The 17,350-nt window shown below is 43.6% G+C and overlaps 1 protein-coding gene across 5 annotated transcripts in view; it reads left to right on the plus strand.

Annotated features, from left to right (window-relative positions):
- Positions 1-17,350, plus strand: part of MYO1C (myosin IC) — a 248,027-nt gene that overhangs the window by 173,982 nt on the left and 56,695 nt on the right. For all 5 annotated transcript variants that reach the window (XM_040338393.1, XM_040338396.1, XM_040338394.1 and 2 more), the window contains exons 12-17: positions 1,425-1,530; positions 2,491-2,571; positions 2,695-2,786; positions 8,638-8,732; positions 13,725-13,771; positions 13,903-13,983. In XM_040338393.1, the coding sequence (XP_040194327.1) occupies positions 1,425-1,530; positions 2,491-2,571; positions 2,695-2,786; positions 8,638-8,732; positions 13,725-13,771; positions 13,903-13,983 (502 nt within the window). The remainder of the gene's footprint in view (positions 1-1,424; positions 1,531-2,490; positions 2,572-2,694; positions 2,787-8,637; positions 8,733-13,724; positions 13,772-13,902; positions 13,984-17,350) is intronic.

The following is a 17,350-nucleotide window of genomic DNA, read 5'->3' on the forward strand; positions in this document are numbered from 1 at the left end:
TCTGCAACGTAGAGAGCGTCCTGACTCTCCTGTAGTCCAAGGGAGGGGGCGAGCACGACACTCCACAACAGGGAGTAAACCTTACATTACTGTGTGGAGATGCAGACAGAAGAACAGGAAGTGAGGATTTCTCTGAAGAAATAAGGACATTTAAAAGCAAAATCGAAGTTCTCCCGGGGACCTTCAAGTTCCAGAAACATACTCTCCTTAGGTTCTGCCTCAGTACGAGCAGGCAACTGATATCCAGACATTGGAAATCTCCCTCAACCCTGTCCCTAGCTGAATGGGTCACTGAAATGAACGGAGTCATGTTGATGGAAGAACTCCAAGCTAAGGTCCTGGAAAGCCACGCTAAGTTCTCCTTTACATGGGGAATTTGGAGGCATTATTCTTCCTCTGACGAATTGAAGACATTGCTTTCACCTAACTCAGGCTCTCCCCCACCCTGAGGGGTATTGAGAGGTTCCAAGAGTGAAATATAGGTCCAGGGCGCAGGGAGCCCGGGCACACCAACCACCCCCCCCCATCCTCATCCTTCCCTCTCCTCTTTCTCTCTTCTTCCTTCTCTGGTCTTTATGTCTGACTTATTCTTTCTTTATTTTTTCTATTACTCCTCCTGCCTTCCACAAATACACTAGGTCTGGCCAAGGCTATCTGATATCTTCCTATTGTCATGGTTTAGAATCTTTGGCATATACTTGGTTGATTCAGAGATATGGACATCCTGCTGCCTCTCTACTGGTAGCACCCCTGACGTGTACTTATTGTGCTCTTGCTTTCTCCTGGCCATGGGCGCAGCAGGCTCCCATAGGGGCACCCGGGCTAGGAGTGGCAATTGTTGGAAGTATAATGATCAACGACAGGGAAGATGGTGTAAATGTTCTTCTAGGATTGCAAATATGTCCATATTATAACTTATATTGTGGAAAGCGACTGTTTATTATGGAGTGGATCAGCCTACCCAATGTTGGGTGGTCGGTTCATGTTTTCTTTGGTTTCTGTCAAAAAATTTCTAATAAAACTTTTATTGAACCTAAAAGCAAAATCGACGGATGAGGTAAGTGAAGGAGGACTGCACTAAGGAATCTATTTAGGGGGGAAAATGTACCTTTACAACCCCTTTAAGCCCTGTAAAGATTTAATTGAAGCCCTGCCTGTACTGCCACAAGCGGTGCATGTGAAAGATTGATATAACTGATCAACACTTCAACTAGTCTTTTAGATCGTGAACCTATACACAGCATACCCATTGTCAGCAGGGTACCCTGAAGGTTTAGTTCCTTTTTTTGTTTATAGGTCATGGTCCCATCTAAAACACATTCAATTTTATATTGAGCTCATGTGCACTATTTTTTACTTTGGAATCGAACTTGAAAAACAGTATTTTTTCCATAGATTTATTTATATACCATCTTCTTTTGCAGCTTTGAACAATTTTGCATTAATTTTTGCAATGAAAAACTGCAGCAGTTATTTATAGAGCTGACGTTGAAGTCTGAGCAGGATGAATATGAATCTGAAGGGATTGCTGTAAGTAGTGTTTTAACTGTAGTCATTAAAGTAATATTAAAGCTTCCTCTTCTATTTTAAATGAAATGAACAAACATGTGATACTTGCCTGCTCTGTAAGTATCACAGAGCAGCCCCAATAATTTTCTTGGGTCTCCCGCTGGCGCTTATGGCTTCTCTTGTGACTGTGCTACAGGATTTAATAAAAACTAAAAACCCATTTTTTTTCAAGTTGCATCTCTGCTGCTGATCCACTTTTCAGCCACTTTTTGTTTACATTTTGCATTTACTGATGTGATCGCCTTTCTTAGGGCAGATTTGCAGATGGTGACAGCAGTGAACCATGATTATGTAATGTCTGTTGAAACTTGTTGTCTACATTAGAAGCTCATGTGACTAGGAGGTAGGAACAGAGGGTTGTCACCCTGCAACAGGAAGTGCTAAATAAGGACCTTCTTGCAGGATCACCTAATATAGTTGAAATGAAAGCTGCAGATTTGAAAAGATTAAAAATGTTTTTTTTTTTTTATTGAACATTAAAGCTTACATGAAACTATAACATATCTTTTCCTTGCTTCTCCTTAAAACTTACATTTCTGATGAAAACCTCCTTCTTTTTTTTTTTTTTTTTTTTTTTTTTTTTTTACTTTGTGGTCTGGCTCAGTGAGGTTTTCCATCAATTTTATGTCCAGAAGACAAAGCAGGGGAAAATTATCTTGGCTATTATTCGATCAGGTGTCCCCATTTAGAAGATTTCCCTCACCTCCTGTTTCTGAAAGCAATAATATGCTTAGTCTCTTCAGTTCTTGAGAAAATGGTCATCAAGACAAATGAAGAGTAATCATCCCAGCGGGGATAGAGGTTGCAGTAAACCCGACAGATGTTCTAAATCCTGTCCGTTGCCCACAAAATTGTAATTAATTACATTTTTTTCTTGTTTAGTTACTCTGCACATTTTAATTATTTCATATTACATTGCAGTGGGAGCCAGTCCAGTATTTTAATAACAAAATTATCTGTGATCTGGTCGAGGAGAAATTCAAAGGCATCATTTCCATTCTGGTGAGTGCAATGTCTTCCTTGCTCATTGCTTAGAAAACAGGATATGTTTGTGGAGGAAGCAGATTCTGTTGTTGTGGGCATTGGTGATGGTGCTCCTGATGAACTCTGTTTTCCTCTCTGTAGGATGAAGAATGTTTACGTCCAGGCGAAGCCACAGATATGACATTCCTGGAGAAGTTGGAGGACACTGTGAAAAATCACCCACACTTTGTGACGTGAGTATTTTAATGTATTTTATTTTTTATTTTTTTGTGTGTGTAAATACATCATACTCCTATGATTTGACTTCAGGGTCAATATTACTGTTTACAAAAATGTGGCCATATAAAGAATCCTTTTAAACATGAAAACCTGTCTGCTGCCAATATTTTAAAGATTGGCTTTAGTTCCGTTTAGTAAGTACTTATAACACCAAAAGTAATCATTATGGAACACATTTTTCAACTTTAAGAAAATCTGTGAATCTTTTTACATTGATGCTTTTTATTATTTTGAGATCCACCCCTGAAGAGGCCTTTTTGGGGTAAACCACTGAAGCACAGCATGGGGTAGCCAGTGCAATGGTAGTTCATTGGATTGACTTACCCTTTTTTTGAATTTGACCTCATGACCTGCACTTTTGGCAACATAGCGTATAAATTGCCCACATCATATTATTGGACACCAACATCCCTTAAAGTTACAGAAAATCAAAAAACAAACCTGTGTGGGACTTTACAGGTGACATAACTTATACACAATGTACAACACAGTTAAAATTTCCACATTTTAATTTATATTTCTCTTATCGTCCATGGACGGACACAGCCTTTAAAGTCTTGACATATGGGTTATGTTCCTGTTCATAGCAGAGGACTAGGCAGAACATGTTCGATATTTAAATACATGTTAACAGAGTTGAACAGCCCCGCCCAGGGGGCGGTCCCTCCAGACATAACCCTCCTCCCTGCAGCATGCAACCTCAGTTTTTTTTATGCCTAGCAGAGAAGGACGTGGCTTCCTTTGGGCCCAAGATTCTTCTATCAACTGCCGGCTGGGCGACAGGCTGGATATATAGATCCTTGTAATCTTCCCAGTCTGGCCATCGAGCGTGAGCGCACCTTAGCTAAGCGCTGGGTCTGCCACGACATACCCCATGACTCCTGGGGTGGCCGGTGGGCTTTTTGCTCCAGGGTCCACACATGACTGGGCTGTTTTGTCTCACTCAGTGGACCGGGCCGACAGCTACTCCGTACCATCGGTTGTGGGTCTGTCAGGGGCGCGCCAGCATGTCCTTGCAAGGATGGGTAAGTACGGTTCCTCCTGCCTTGGCGTGATGGAACAGCTGGGCATTCCCGGGACTAAGGGGTTCTCCTGCTCGCCCTTTTCCCTCCTGCCCTAGGGCCCGCTGCGACAGGGGTGTACCTGTGGGGTGCCGGGGTCTGCTTTATGTGAGAGGGGGGGTCTGTCTCCTGGGAAGTCTCTAGCACACAAATCTAACCGCTCTGAAAGCTTTTCCTTATGTTACTTTCTTTGATAAGATAGGGAATGGGAGCGTTGTGGTCCCTCAGCGCCTGGCGGTCCGTTACCCTTTTAAGGATAGCCTTTTGAAAAAATGGGCTTCTCCTCCGGTGGTTGACCCCCCCCCCCCGGTTGCTCGGTTAAACAAGGTAACCACTCTCCCTATAGAAGGGACCCCTGCTTTCATGGACAATACTGATAGGAGGTCCGATGCGGTGACCCGCTCCATGTTTACCATGCTACGGTCTGCATTGCGGCCTATTTTGGCTGCAACCTTGGTGTCTCAGACACTCACTGAATGGGCAAGGGTTTTGCACCAGACTGTGGAGGAGCATCGGCTCCCTCCTGAATATGTTAGACTGGCCGACCAGTTGGTCCAGGGCCTTGTATACATCTGTGATGCTACCCTGGATGCAGTCCCCTTGATATCCAGAGCCACTGTTTCTGCGGTAGTGTTGCGCCGCCTGGTTTGGCTGAAATGCTGGTCTGCTGAAAAAAGCCCTGGCAGATTTACCCATCAAAGGTGGGAGACTTTTTGTTACCTCGCTGGACAACATTATTTAGGATGTCTGGAGGTAAGTGCACTCTCCTCCCTCAGTCCACCAAGGGGAAGGAGCAGTGCTGTAAGCCGGGTCCTTCTTTTCCCACGCAGAAGCGTTATTTTCGTCAGTCAGGGCCTGCGGGTAGACCTTCCCAGGCTGACGAAGGCTCAGCTGGGGGACGGAAACGTCCCTGGGTGCATAAGACGAACAAACCGGCATCGCAGGCGTCTGGGGGGTCCAGTCGGCCCAGGGTCGCTGGACTTGACAGGAATTCTGTCTGCCGATCAATGTCCTGGAACTTCGGACGATCAGGCTATGCCTCTCCTCGTGGTCGAGGAGGTTGCAAGGTCGCTCGATCAGGATCCAGTCAGACAATGCCACGACGGTGGCTTATGTCAACCATCAGGGGGGAACACGGAGCTCGGCTGCAGTGTCCGAGGTCACTCACATCCTGCATTGGGCGGAAAGAAGTGTTCCGGCTTTATCGGTGGAAGCTGAAGGGATCTCGATGATTCTAATCGCTCCAGATTGGCCCCGGCGTCCTTGGTACGCTGATCTTGTGCGCCTGGTGGCGGATGCACCCTGGCGGCTGCCAATGCGGGTGGACCTTCTGTCTCAGGGTCCCATACTTCATCCTGCTTTACAGTCACTGGCTTTAACGGCCTTTTTAGTGGCCATTACGTCTGTCAGACATGTTTCTGAATTGGCGGCCTTGTCTTGCAAGTCGCCATACTTGGTCCTCCATAAGGATAAGGTGGTGTGCACATGCAACCTTTGTTTCTTCTGAAGGTGGTTTTGGCCTTTCACCTTAACGAGGACATTGTACTTCCATCCTTGTGTCCTCGACTGGCATATCCTAAGGAGGTTGCGCTGCATACTTTTAGACTTGGTACGTGCTTTGCGGGTGTACCTGTCTACTACAGCTCCGTTTCCGGACGTCTGACTCACTTTTTTTGTCGGTATCTGGTCCACAAAGGGTCTGGCGGTCTCGTCGGCCACCATTTTGCGGTGAATCAGGCAGACCGTCATACAGGCCTATGCTCTTAAGGGGTGGGCGCTCCCCTTTCAGGTCACGGCACATTCAACCAGGGCAATTGGTGCTTCCTGGGCTTTCCGACATCAAGCGTCTGTCTCACAGGTGTGTAAGGCGGCGACTTGGTCGTCCGTTCACACCTTTTCCAAATTTTTCAAGATTGATGCGAGTGCATCTTCAGATGCTTCCTTCGGCCGCAAGGTTTTGCGGACGGCTGTTTAAAGTTGCAACTCCTCCGTTGAGGTGCTCTGCTTGTTTTGGGGTGAAGTTAAATTGTTTTTACTGATACTGTTCCCGCCCCTCATTTTTTGACTGCTTGGGGACGTCCCATATGTCAAGACTTTGAAGGCTGTGTCCGTCCATAGACGATAGAAAAAGGGATTTTACGGTGAGTACAAAAAAAATCCTATTTTTTACAGTTGGCCGTTGTTCTTCCCCTTAGGTCAATTGCTTATTTCTTTTTTTAATAATGAACAGGATGTTTCCCAAAGTACTGTGTGATAATATCAAGGGGGTGTTTTTAAACGGTTATTACACAACTCGTTTAATGGGTTTGAAAGGTCCCACTTCAGGCTCAGGTGAAACACTTAGGAATCCCATTAACATAAAATCAAGATAACATAAAATCAAGAAAGGAACAGTTTTGCCACTCTGCTAACATAAGACAGGTTATTCTCTGTGGGTTGTGCTCAATCCCTCAGAGGTAGGAGACTTGTATTTCTATACCAGCACCTTAAGCAATGCAGCAGGCTCCTTTTTCCTTGGGCAAATATGCACAAATAAGACCATGCAGCCTGAAAATAAAAGGTAAACCGCTAAGGGGTTTGTTCAATGGAGTGGACAACATTTATACTTTGTTTTAATTTTCTTTGCTACTGACTTAAGTTAAGTCACTTATTTATTAGACTAAGGGCCAGATTCACAAAGGAGATACGACGGAGTATCTCAGATACTCCGTCGTATCTCTGAGTATCTATGCGACCGATTCATAGAATCAGTTACGCATAGATAGCCCTAAGATCCGACAGGTGTAATTGTTTTACACTGTCGGATCTTAGGATGCAGTACCGCGGCCGCCGCTGGGGGGAGTTTGCGTCGTAAACCAGCGTCTGGTATGCAAATTAGCAGTTACGGCGATCCACAAAGGTTTTTCCCGTCGTTACGGCGTCGCAAGTTTTAGATTCCCGTCGCAAAGATAGGGCTGCTATTAACATGGTGTAAAATTACTCCACCATGTTAAAGTATGCCCGTCTTTCCCGCGTCGCTTTTGAATTTTTTTTGTTTTCCCGACGTAAGTACGTTACGCACGTCGCGATTCTCAACACGTTGGCGCGTCGTAATTTCGCGCAAAGCACGTCGGGAAACTTGCGACCGGAGCATGCGCAGTACGTCCGTGTTTACGATACCCCGCCGCAAGTTTCCAGGTAAGTGCTTTGTGGATCGGGCACTTAGACTGAAAACTTGCGGCGGTGTACCGTAAACGGGTTACGTTACGCTGTGCCGCAGGTACGTGAATCTGGCCCTAAGGCTTCATGTACGCTGCTGCTGGTAAACGGATGTTTAGGAGCAGTTGGGTGTTTTTTTCAGCTGCCCCTGAACTCCTCTGTTTTCTTTTTACAGTACAGGGGGTCCCCGACTTATGAACAAGTTAGGGACTTTAGGTTTGTTAAGTCGATTTACGGCAATTACGTCATTTTACGATGTTTTCCGATGTTCTGTCGAATGGCCGCGCATGCGCAGAACGGGAGAAACGTCGCGCTCGCCGTTGAAAATGGGCGCACATGTGCAGAATGGCAGATATGTCCCGTTCGTAAGTAGGAGTTTCGGAAGTGGGGCGTTCGGGAGTGGGAGACCCCCTGTGCATGTACACAAGGTTGTTTATAGGCGGCAGAGTTTTTAGAAGCATTTTTTGAAAAGCAAAAAATGCATTCAGAACGGATGTTCAGAGGCATTTGAAAAGCCCAAACGCCTGTAACTGCTTGTAAACTCTTTGATTAAAAAAAGTCAAATCTTTCCAGAATTTTTTTTTTTTTTTTTTTACTATTTTTATTTTTATATAGCTCTCCACTCCATCTGCCCCCATAGCAAACCATTTGCTGAGGGGGCAGATGCTGCAGGTTCGCTCCCGAGCCAGGCTGCGCGTGTTTATAGACACACCTAGCGCTGCTTAGAGGAGAACACCATTGCTCTCAGGCACAACGCTGGATTGTGATGGGGAGGAGCAACCTCGAAAGATTTTTTTCTTACCTAAAAGTGGTTTTACAACCTTAAAGTGGTTGTAAAAAACGTTCAGCATTCAGCTCCTCCCGCGGCCCCCCTAATACTTGCCTGATCGCGATCCAGCGATGTGCATTAGAGCAGCTGCTCTCTGGGGTCTCTGCCTTCTCATTGGCTGGGAGACAACAGCGGGAGCGAATTGGCTGCTGCTGTTGTCAATCACTGCTGGGCCCTGTTCTGTGTTTCTTATGGATGCATGGAGTGGGCACGCATGAGTGCCTCCATAGCCAGCAGCTTAAAGAAAGAGGAGGAGCGTCAGCAGGGGACCCAAGAAGAGAAGGATCGGAGCTGCTCTGTGCAAACCATTGCATAGGGCAGGTAAGTGTAACATGTTTGTTTTTTGTTATATATATATATATATATATATATATATATATATATATATATATATATATATATATATATATATATATATATATATATATATAATTTGTTGCCTTATTTCATAAGAAAAGGAAAGAACATAAGAACAGGAAAGTTTACAATATTTCCTCAATATATCCTAATTTTAGATTATCCAACATCTAAAAATAGAAATTGCTGTTTGATATTTGTACCCTTTTTTTTTTTTTAATATCACTCTAATGCAGAGAATGCATTAACATAAAAAAAACTTTAGCCTTTAGAACCACTTTAATTAGATGACTGCTTCAACTTTCAAGCCTATCCCTATATGAGATTTGCCTCATTTATTTGCTGCTATTTACATTACAGGCACAAACTTGGAGACCAGAAAACCCGAAAAGTGCTTGGAAGAGATGAATTCCGTTTGCTGCATTATGCTGGGGAAGTGAACTACAGTGTAGTAGGTAAATTGCATTAGCGGTCATGCGGAGTAAGGATTTTTTAGCCTCCAGTGTTGGCACTGCCGAGTGAGCATCCACCCATCCTGCCCTTAGTTTCAGCAGGAATATATACTATGTTATCAAAGTCCCTGTGACATCTGGTCATTTCAACAAGAGCATTGTTTTCTTGAGACAGAAGGACATTTAGAGCTAATCATGCTTACTGGACAAATTAAGTATATTCATTATTAATGGCATTTTCAGTCAGGCATCTGCTTAAAAGAAATATGCACACTCTCCAATAAACACCCTATGTTCAGTAAGCGAGTCATATTTAAATCTAGAGTTTAGCTATGTTTATTTCCTTGTATGGGTTAAATTTTATATATATATATATATATATATATATATATATATATATATATATTCATTAATCTGTCCTTGTTGCATTAAGTAACTCTACCTTGACAGGTTTAAATTCAGACTGAGAGCCATGGGTAAAAAAAGTCATTGGCATGATGACAGTCAGCGTGACAGTGGGTGACAAATCTCTCGTTGTAATAGTCGACATATTGCACACAATTACATTTTGTAATGAAAGTGGGTAAAAGAAATGTACGCAGTGGCATTGTATTCGTCCATATGATGATCGATGCATTACTTACAGTAACATTGGTCTGTATTACAATCTCGTGGGGCATTGGCACAGTGTACGATGAAAACCTTTTGAACAATGTGTTATAGAAGCGAGGGATTAGCTCTTGGCAGGGGAGGAGAGAGGTTGTGAGAGAGAGTATCAAGCCAAGACAGAGGGGCCAGGAATCTTGGTTTCGGATAGACTGCATGAAACCTATTAAGGGGAAGATGGTAATGCTACCAGTAGGTTGTGGGTAGCACATAAAATTGTCACCTAATTGTTGAGGAGCAACCACATGTGTGCATATTTGTATCTTACAGCACCCTAGTAGCCTTTCTGTAATTTCCTTGGGTAAACTAGGAGTAGACCGTCACTGTAACTAGGGTGGTATTGCCTTGTTTGTGTATTAGTGTGGACTGTACTGGGAATGGAGTTGTGCACACAGTAATTTTGGAAGTTGTGTGGTGTTGAACCCTAACTCTGTGTAAATGCATTTCAGGGACAAATCTGCGTGGCCATGTTGAATTTTTAGGTCCAGTTCACACAAATGTGCATGCATTTTTGCACGTTCCCTGTTTTTAACCACTTGCCCACTGGGACTATTTTGGTACTTCTCTCCATGTAAAAATCAAAATTGTTTTGCTAGAAAATTAATCAGAACCTCCAAACATTATATATATATATTTTTTAGCAGACACCCTAGGGCCATGATGGCGAACCCTGGCACCCCATATGTTTTGGAACTACATTTCCCATGATGCTCAAGCGCTCTGCAGTGTAGTGGAGCTTCATGGGAAATGTAGTTCTAAAACATCTGGGGTGCCAAGGTTCGCCATCACTGCCCTAGGGAATAAAATGGCGGTCATTGCAACTTTTTTTTCTCGCACTGTATTTTTCGCAATCATTTTTCAAACGCCTTTTTTTGTGGGGGGGGGAAACGGTTTCAGGAGTTGAAAAATAACAAAACAGTAAAGTTAGCCCAATTTTTTTTGTATAATGTGAAGGATGTTACGCCGAGTAAATAGATACCGAACATGTCACGCTTTAAAATTGCGCACACTCATGGAATGGCGCCAAACTTCAGTACTTAAAAAATCTGGTCACCAGTCATCTCTATGCTTCCCAGCCAGCGCCGGCCGATTCGTTCTCTGGGCCCCCGATGCGATGGCACGGGAGAGCTCGGAGAAGCACCGGATGGCGGCGGGAGGGGGGGGGGTCCCCTCCCGCTGCCTATAAGAAGGATTAAGCGGCGGAACTGCCGCTTTGATCGTTCTTATCGTACAGAGAATCACCAGCTGAAGACGGTGATATCTGAATGATGCCTGTAGCTGCAGGCATCTTTCAGATATTACCGCACAAAGTCGAGGATGTCATATGATCTCCACATTATCCTGAAAGCAATTAACTGTTAATTGCTTTCTGGAGAGTAGAGATCGACCGATATTTGGCCATTTTGGTGAAATCGGCACCGGCCGATTATTCTCCCAATTAGGCCGCTATTTAACAGGGAGGAATGTGGGGTTCCTCCTCCCTGCTCCACACTCTGTCTGCAGAGCAGCGCCGCGGTGTGTGAAACGTTGGGGAGAGAGAGGGGGGAGCTGTCATTGAGGTTGGATGTTGGGGTGGGCGGGACCCAGCGATCCAACACCAGCCAATGGGATCTGGGCGGGCTGCTACATATATGTGGCCCGCCCCTTTCTTTAACGGCCTGATCATTGGCTGGATAGCTGCTGGGTCCCGCCCACCCCAGGTCTCGCCCACCTCTGACATCATGCTTAATCTGTGAGCTCATCTCTCTCCATACAGTTTCACACGCCGTGGTGTGGCCTTCCAGTGCCATCTGCTAATGCCAACCAGTGCCACCTGCAATTGCCATCCAGTGCTATCTGCCAGTGCGAATTGCCATCCAGTGCCATCTGCCAGTGCCAATTAGTGCCACTTGCCAGTGTCACCTGTTGGTGCCAATCAGTGCCACCTGCCAGTTCTAACTAGTGCCACCTGCCAGTGCCATCCGCCAGTGTTAATTAGTGCCATCCAGTGCCACCTGCCAGTGTCAATTAGTGCCATCCAGTGCCACCTGCCAATCAGTACCACTTGCCAGTGCCACCTGTTAGTGCCTATCAGTGCCATCTTCCAGTGCAACCTTCTAGTGCCATCCAGTGCAAACTGCCAGTGCCAATTAGTGCCACCTGCCAATCTGTGCCACTTGCCAGTGTTGCCTGTTGGTGCCATGAGCCAGTGTCAACCAGTGCCACCTGCCCAAAAATAAAAATTGGCCTCAAAAATTGGCATCATATATCGGCCGCCCCGATTTCTAAATATCGGCATCGGCCAGAGAAAGATCCATATCGGTCGACCTCTACTGGAGAGTGTGGAGATCCCTGGTGGTGTTTAAGATCCTAAGCATATCTGGAGAGGTCTGGAGAGCTATTGCAGCCTGGTTAAAGGACAAGATGTTGAATATACACTCACTGGCCACTTTGTTGGGTACACCTGTTCAATTGCTTGCATCTTGATGTGGTGAAGACCACTTGATGGCCGATTTTCAAACCACACTTCAAAATGGGGAAGAAAGGGGAGTGACTTTGAATGTGGCAAGGTCATTAGTGCAAGACGGCTGGTCTGCGTATTTGAAAAACTGCTAATCTACTGTGATTTTTACACACAAGCATCTCTAGGGTTTACGGAGAATGGTCAGAAAAAGAGAAAATATCCACTGTTGTGTGGATGAAAATGCCTGGTTGATCAGAGGAGTATGGGCAGATAATAGGCAACAGTAACTCAAATAACCACTGGTTACAACCAAGGTGTGCAGAATACCATCTCTGAATGCACAACACATCAAATCCTGAAGCAGATGAGCTACAGCAGCAGAAGACCACACCAGGTGCCATTCCTGTCAGCTAAGAACAGAAAACCGAGACTACAATTCAGACTCGCACAAATTGGACAATAGAAGCTTGGAAAAATGTTGCCTGGCCTGATGAGTCTAGGTTTCAGCTGCAACATTCATAGTTGGTAGCGTCAGAATTTGTCGTAAATAACATGAAAGTGTGGATCTTTCCTGCCTTGTATCAAAGCTGGTGGTGGTTCTTGTAATGGTGTGGGGGATATTTTCTTGGCACACTTTGGGCCCCTTCGTACCATTTGAGCATCGTTTAAACTCCATGGCCTACCTGAGTATTGTTGCTGACCATTTCCATCCCTTTATGACTACAGTATACCCATCTTCTGATGGCTCCTTCCAGCAGGATAATGCACCATGTCACAAAGCGCAAATCATCTAGCCATTGGTTTCTTGAACATGGCAATACGGTCACTGTACTCCAATGACCTCCACAGTCACCAGATCTCAATCTAATAGCGTACCTTTGGGGTGTGGTGGAACGGGAGATGCGCATCATGTATGTGCAGCCGATAAATCTGAAGCAACTGCGTGATGCTATCATGTCAATATGGACCAAAATCTCTGAGGAATGTTTCCAACACCTTGCTGAACCTATGCCACAAAGAATTAAGGCAGTTCTGAAGGCAAATTGGGTCCAACCTGGTACTTGCAGGGTGTACCTAATAAAGTGGCCGCTGAGTGTTCATGACTGAGATGAGCAGCTAGTGTAATTGGTGGTGGATGACTCTGGGTGTACGCAATAATATATCTTTTTGGACACTGAGCACCTTTGTGGAGTTTATCAATTAAAACTGTGGTTCAGACTTTTGTACATATTATATTTCATTCACGTTTATATATGCACTTTACATTGGGGTATTTTTAGTTGGCATGATTTTTTGATACCTATTAATGCATATGTCATTTGTATGCACATAAATTCCACTGTAAACCGTAAGGACAAAAAAATACTGGCTATTACAGGCAATGTAGTAACTTTAATCCAATATATGCCATTCCTCCGACCCAGACCGGAATTCTACATATCTGCTGGATATGAATTATTATTGACCTTAACCACAGATCTATACAGCCCACAAGAAAATAAAGGATTTGAAATGCAGACCTCCAAGGACTGAAATTTGATGCATGCTATTAAACCTATATATATATATATATATATATATATATATATATATATATATATATATATATATATATATATATATATATATATATATATTTTAGCAGCTTCACACATTGAGCACGTTTAAAATCAACATTCCCCAGTAAATTATTTATAAAAATTTGTTAAGATTCTTACCTCAGCATTTCTAGATTGCAATGCGCATTGCTGCTGGCTCCTGCCTTTCATTGCTGCTTCTCTTAACTTTCAATCTTCAGAAAAAAAAAAAAACATTAATGGAGGACAGTGCTGTTATAATTATTTCAAAAGTAATAATGGGTATTTTACATCCTTTCTTTTCTTTAGGGTTCCTTGATAAAAACAATGATCTGCTGTTTCGCAATCTGAAGGAGGTGAGTATAGGCCGGAAACCATGTCTAATGGTTCACTTAGTATTTTTTGTCTGGCATTTTGCCTTTAGATAAAATGTGTGGTGTGAAAATCCTTCTTTCTGCCCCTAGTAATATGACCCCTTTTTTCACAGGTAATGTGCGACTCTGGAAACCCGATTGCTCATCAGTGCTTTAATAGGTCTGAACTGACGGACAAGAAAAGGCCAGAGACGGTATGGATTAACCGGAATTCCAGTGATCTAAAAATAAAAATTAGGCTGGCCATACACAGTTCAAATCTCAGCCAGTTCCGCAGGATCCGGCCGAGATTAAAACCGGTAATGGGCAAGCTGAATGTACCAAGTTGATCGATTGACCAACTTGGGTACAACCAGCCTACCAGATTCCTCCCAGCGGGGATGGCTTTCCCGCCCGCCCCTAAGGTCAGCTTAAAGGGGAAAAACGGTATAAGTGAACCTTATCTGAAAAATATTGTGTATTTTTAATGAATGTAACTCTTGTTATTGTTGCAGTGTTTATCTCTGCTTAAAGTGGATGTTAACCCTCCATACACCAAGTGAAGTGAGCAGCCTCATATGATACAGAGATTAACCAAATCTCCCTACATAGGTTTTATATGTATATCTGCTGTGTTCATTTATATACTGTTAAGAAAGTTCAGATTTTGTTAGATTTTCTCTTCCTGGTTAACACAGAGTGTGATGTCTGGGCATACAGCCAAGATAGCTAAAATTGCTGATTGAAGGAAAGGCACACACCCCCTCTCCTCATAGGCAGAGACTCTCAGAGCTGTTTTGTAATAGGAGCTGCTCTCTGCTACTCGATTTTAGCAACCTCCTTTGACAAAAGATTCAGGCTGCTTTTGTCTAAAAAGTAAAAAAATATGTCAGGAGTGTCAGGAGTTCTCAGGCTGATAACAGTGGAACCGTTCAGTAAGAGACTTGGCATTGAAAAGAGATAACAAAATACTGCAGATATATGTGCCCAGCTCAAATTTCATGAATCAGGTTTACATCCACTTTAAAGCATTTGTTAACCCACAAAAAAAATTATCCTGTTCCCTTTTTATACAGCACAGTGCTTGTGCTGTGTCATTTGGCCCCCTGTATCACATGAAATATCTGGCTGATCCTGGCAGTTTCTACCTTCCCCTCTGTACCCTCACCATGATGTATCATGGCTGCTGAGCCCTGACACTGTGGTCAGCGTACGTGCCTCCATCATCCGCTGCTATCTGCAGCTTGTTTGTGTCTTTCTCTGTCCTCCTCCCCCCTCCCTGCCTGTCAGCTCTCACTAGCTCTGCTCCACTCCTCTCCCTGTTACTTCAAAACTATCTGACCATTTATATCATCCCCCTGTCAGACCTGCGCTAAGATTTTAAGATTGATCAACCACATTGTTGTTTTAGACTGGCATTGTGACAAACAAAGCACAACCACTAAAACATTATTGAAAACTTTAGTATTCAATAGAACAGACTTTTTTTCCTTGCCTTAGGTCTGTGTTTTGATTTCTTAGGGCTCATGCACACAGGATGTTTTTACAGCTGCTGTTAGGGGCGTCTTTTAACTGCCTCTAAACGCCCCTGCATGTTAGCCTGTGAGGCGTTTGAAGGCATAAACATTTTAGGGGCAGTAGAAAAAAATGTCAGCCTGTGCGTCCAGGAGCAGAGGCTGTTGAGCTGTAAAAAAAAATGAAAAACATTGTTAAACGCTGTAACAAACACTTTTTTTTTTTTTTTTTTAATCGAAAAACATCCATAAACGCTATTTAAAAACGAGGCGAACAGCGGGTTTTTAATGCTGCTTTTTTAATGTCCTGTGTGCATGAGCCCTTACAAACCGTAGGCAAAGTGCTGCAACAGAAAGCGATCGCTTTACATAAAATGTGTTTACATTTAAACATAGGGGTTTATTTACTAAAGCTAGAGAGTGCAAAATTAGTCACACTTCTGCATAGAAACCAACCGGCTTCCAGGTTTTATTGCCAAAACTTAATTGAAATTTCTCACTCTAGCTTTAGTAAATAAACCCCATAGTCTCTTCAGTAGTTAGACCTAAGAAGTCAGGTTAAAGTCCTAGTTTAAAGGAACCTTGGTTGCATAAATGAGGGGAAAGAAAAAAATATAGCTTGTGTCTCTTATCACAGCTCCTTGAATTATCTTACTTTCCAAAATAATCAAGATACTGGTCCAAAGAAGCATCATACATAGGTACAATACACAACTGCCAGTATTTGACAGGCATTAAATGAATACAATTTAATAGCAATGAACTAAAAACACAAGTATACTAAAAAAAAGAGAGCAAGGTCGCTGTCAGGACTGGCAGAGATGCCGTAGTGTGAGGGTGGAGGGACCATGAATATTCAAAAAGTAAACGGACATTCTTATAGTCTTGTAGTACCTTGTATCACATGGATGAGGATATCATGATAAAAGCTACTCCAGTGTAGACCTATGATCAAGGAGGGCACCACCGTAGTTTTATATGGGAGGAAGAGGGGAAAAAAAGAAGGGGGGTGGGGCAATTAAAGTAAAAAAAGGGGTGGGCAAAATAATGTTATGACCCAGGGGAAGGTGATAAAGGCCTCCTAACATCCGGCTTAACCCATGTCAAAGAGGGCCCTGCCCTTCTCAGAACATGTAAATATGTTCCAAAATGTCCTCCAAGTTCTATTCCTCAACCTTTTTGAGCCACATTCCATTGGCTGGGGGCTTTTCCAGGTACGAGGGATACATGATTTGGCAACATTAGGGACGTGGCAGACTACTGATTTTAGCAGGCATATTGGAAATGCCTAGAGGGAGGGAAAAGTGGGTCTTCCGGTATGACATAATCTGTAAATTTTTGGGTAATCCTCTGAATCTCTTTTCAGTAAGTAGAGAGTTTAGGGCAGGACCAAAAGATGTGTAACAACATTCTCCATTCCTCCTGACATCGCCAGCTGAAGTATTCGGAAAATATTTATGCAAGAGGGACGGGGTATATAATACCACGAGTAAGAATCTTTAAGTTTTTTTGGACTCCTGTATACTGTAGATCGAGGACTTTAAAGCGAACTGAATGATATTAGTCCACTGATCCGTTGTAAACGTCCTACCCAGGTCTGATTCTCATTTCTCAAGAAAGGGCAAAGTAGTGTCTTCTGGTGGTGCCAGCAACAGAGAATACATCTTCAAGAGTGTATGGGGTATTGCCCTTTGGTCAGAGCAGTATTCCTCTAATGTAGTCAGTAGGTGACTCTAATTGCACGGAGATGGCAACAAGCTCAAACAATGGTGCACCTGCACTGCACTGCCCTTCAAAAATCTAGATGGGAAAGGGTGATTATTGCTAGCGGCTATCGCAGGCAAAACCCAGCATGCTGGTTGTACCCAAGTTGATCGATCAACTTTGTACATTCAGCCTGCCCATACACGGTTCGAATCTTGTCAGGTTCCATGTATTGCCTGCCTAAGAATAAGAGGAGATCTGCTTCTGTTGGGCGTGGCTTTAATTTTCTCGAAGGCAAGTTTCAATTTCTAAGAATGTTTAACTTATTGGACATTTTGTAGTTTTCCTTGCTGATCATGAAGCA

Source organism: Rana temporaria, chromosome 2 (genome assembly GCF_905171775.1).
Source record: "Rana temporaria chromosome 2, aRanTem1.1, whole genome shotgun sequence".
NCBI lineage: Eukaryota > Metazoa > Chordata > Amphibia > Anura > Ranidae > Rana > Rana temporaria.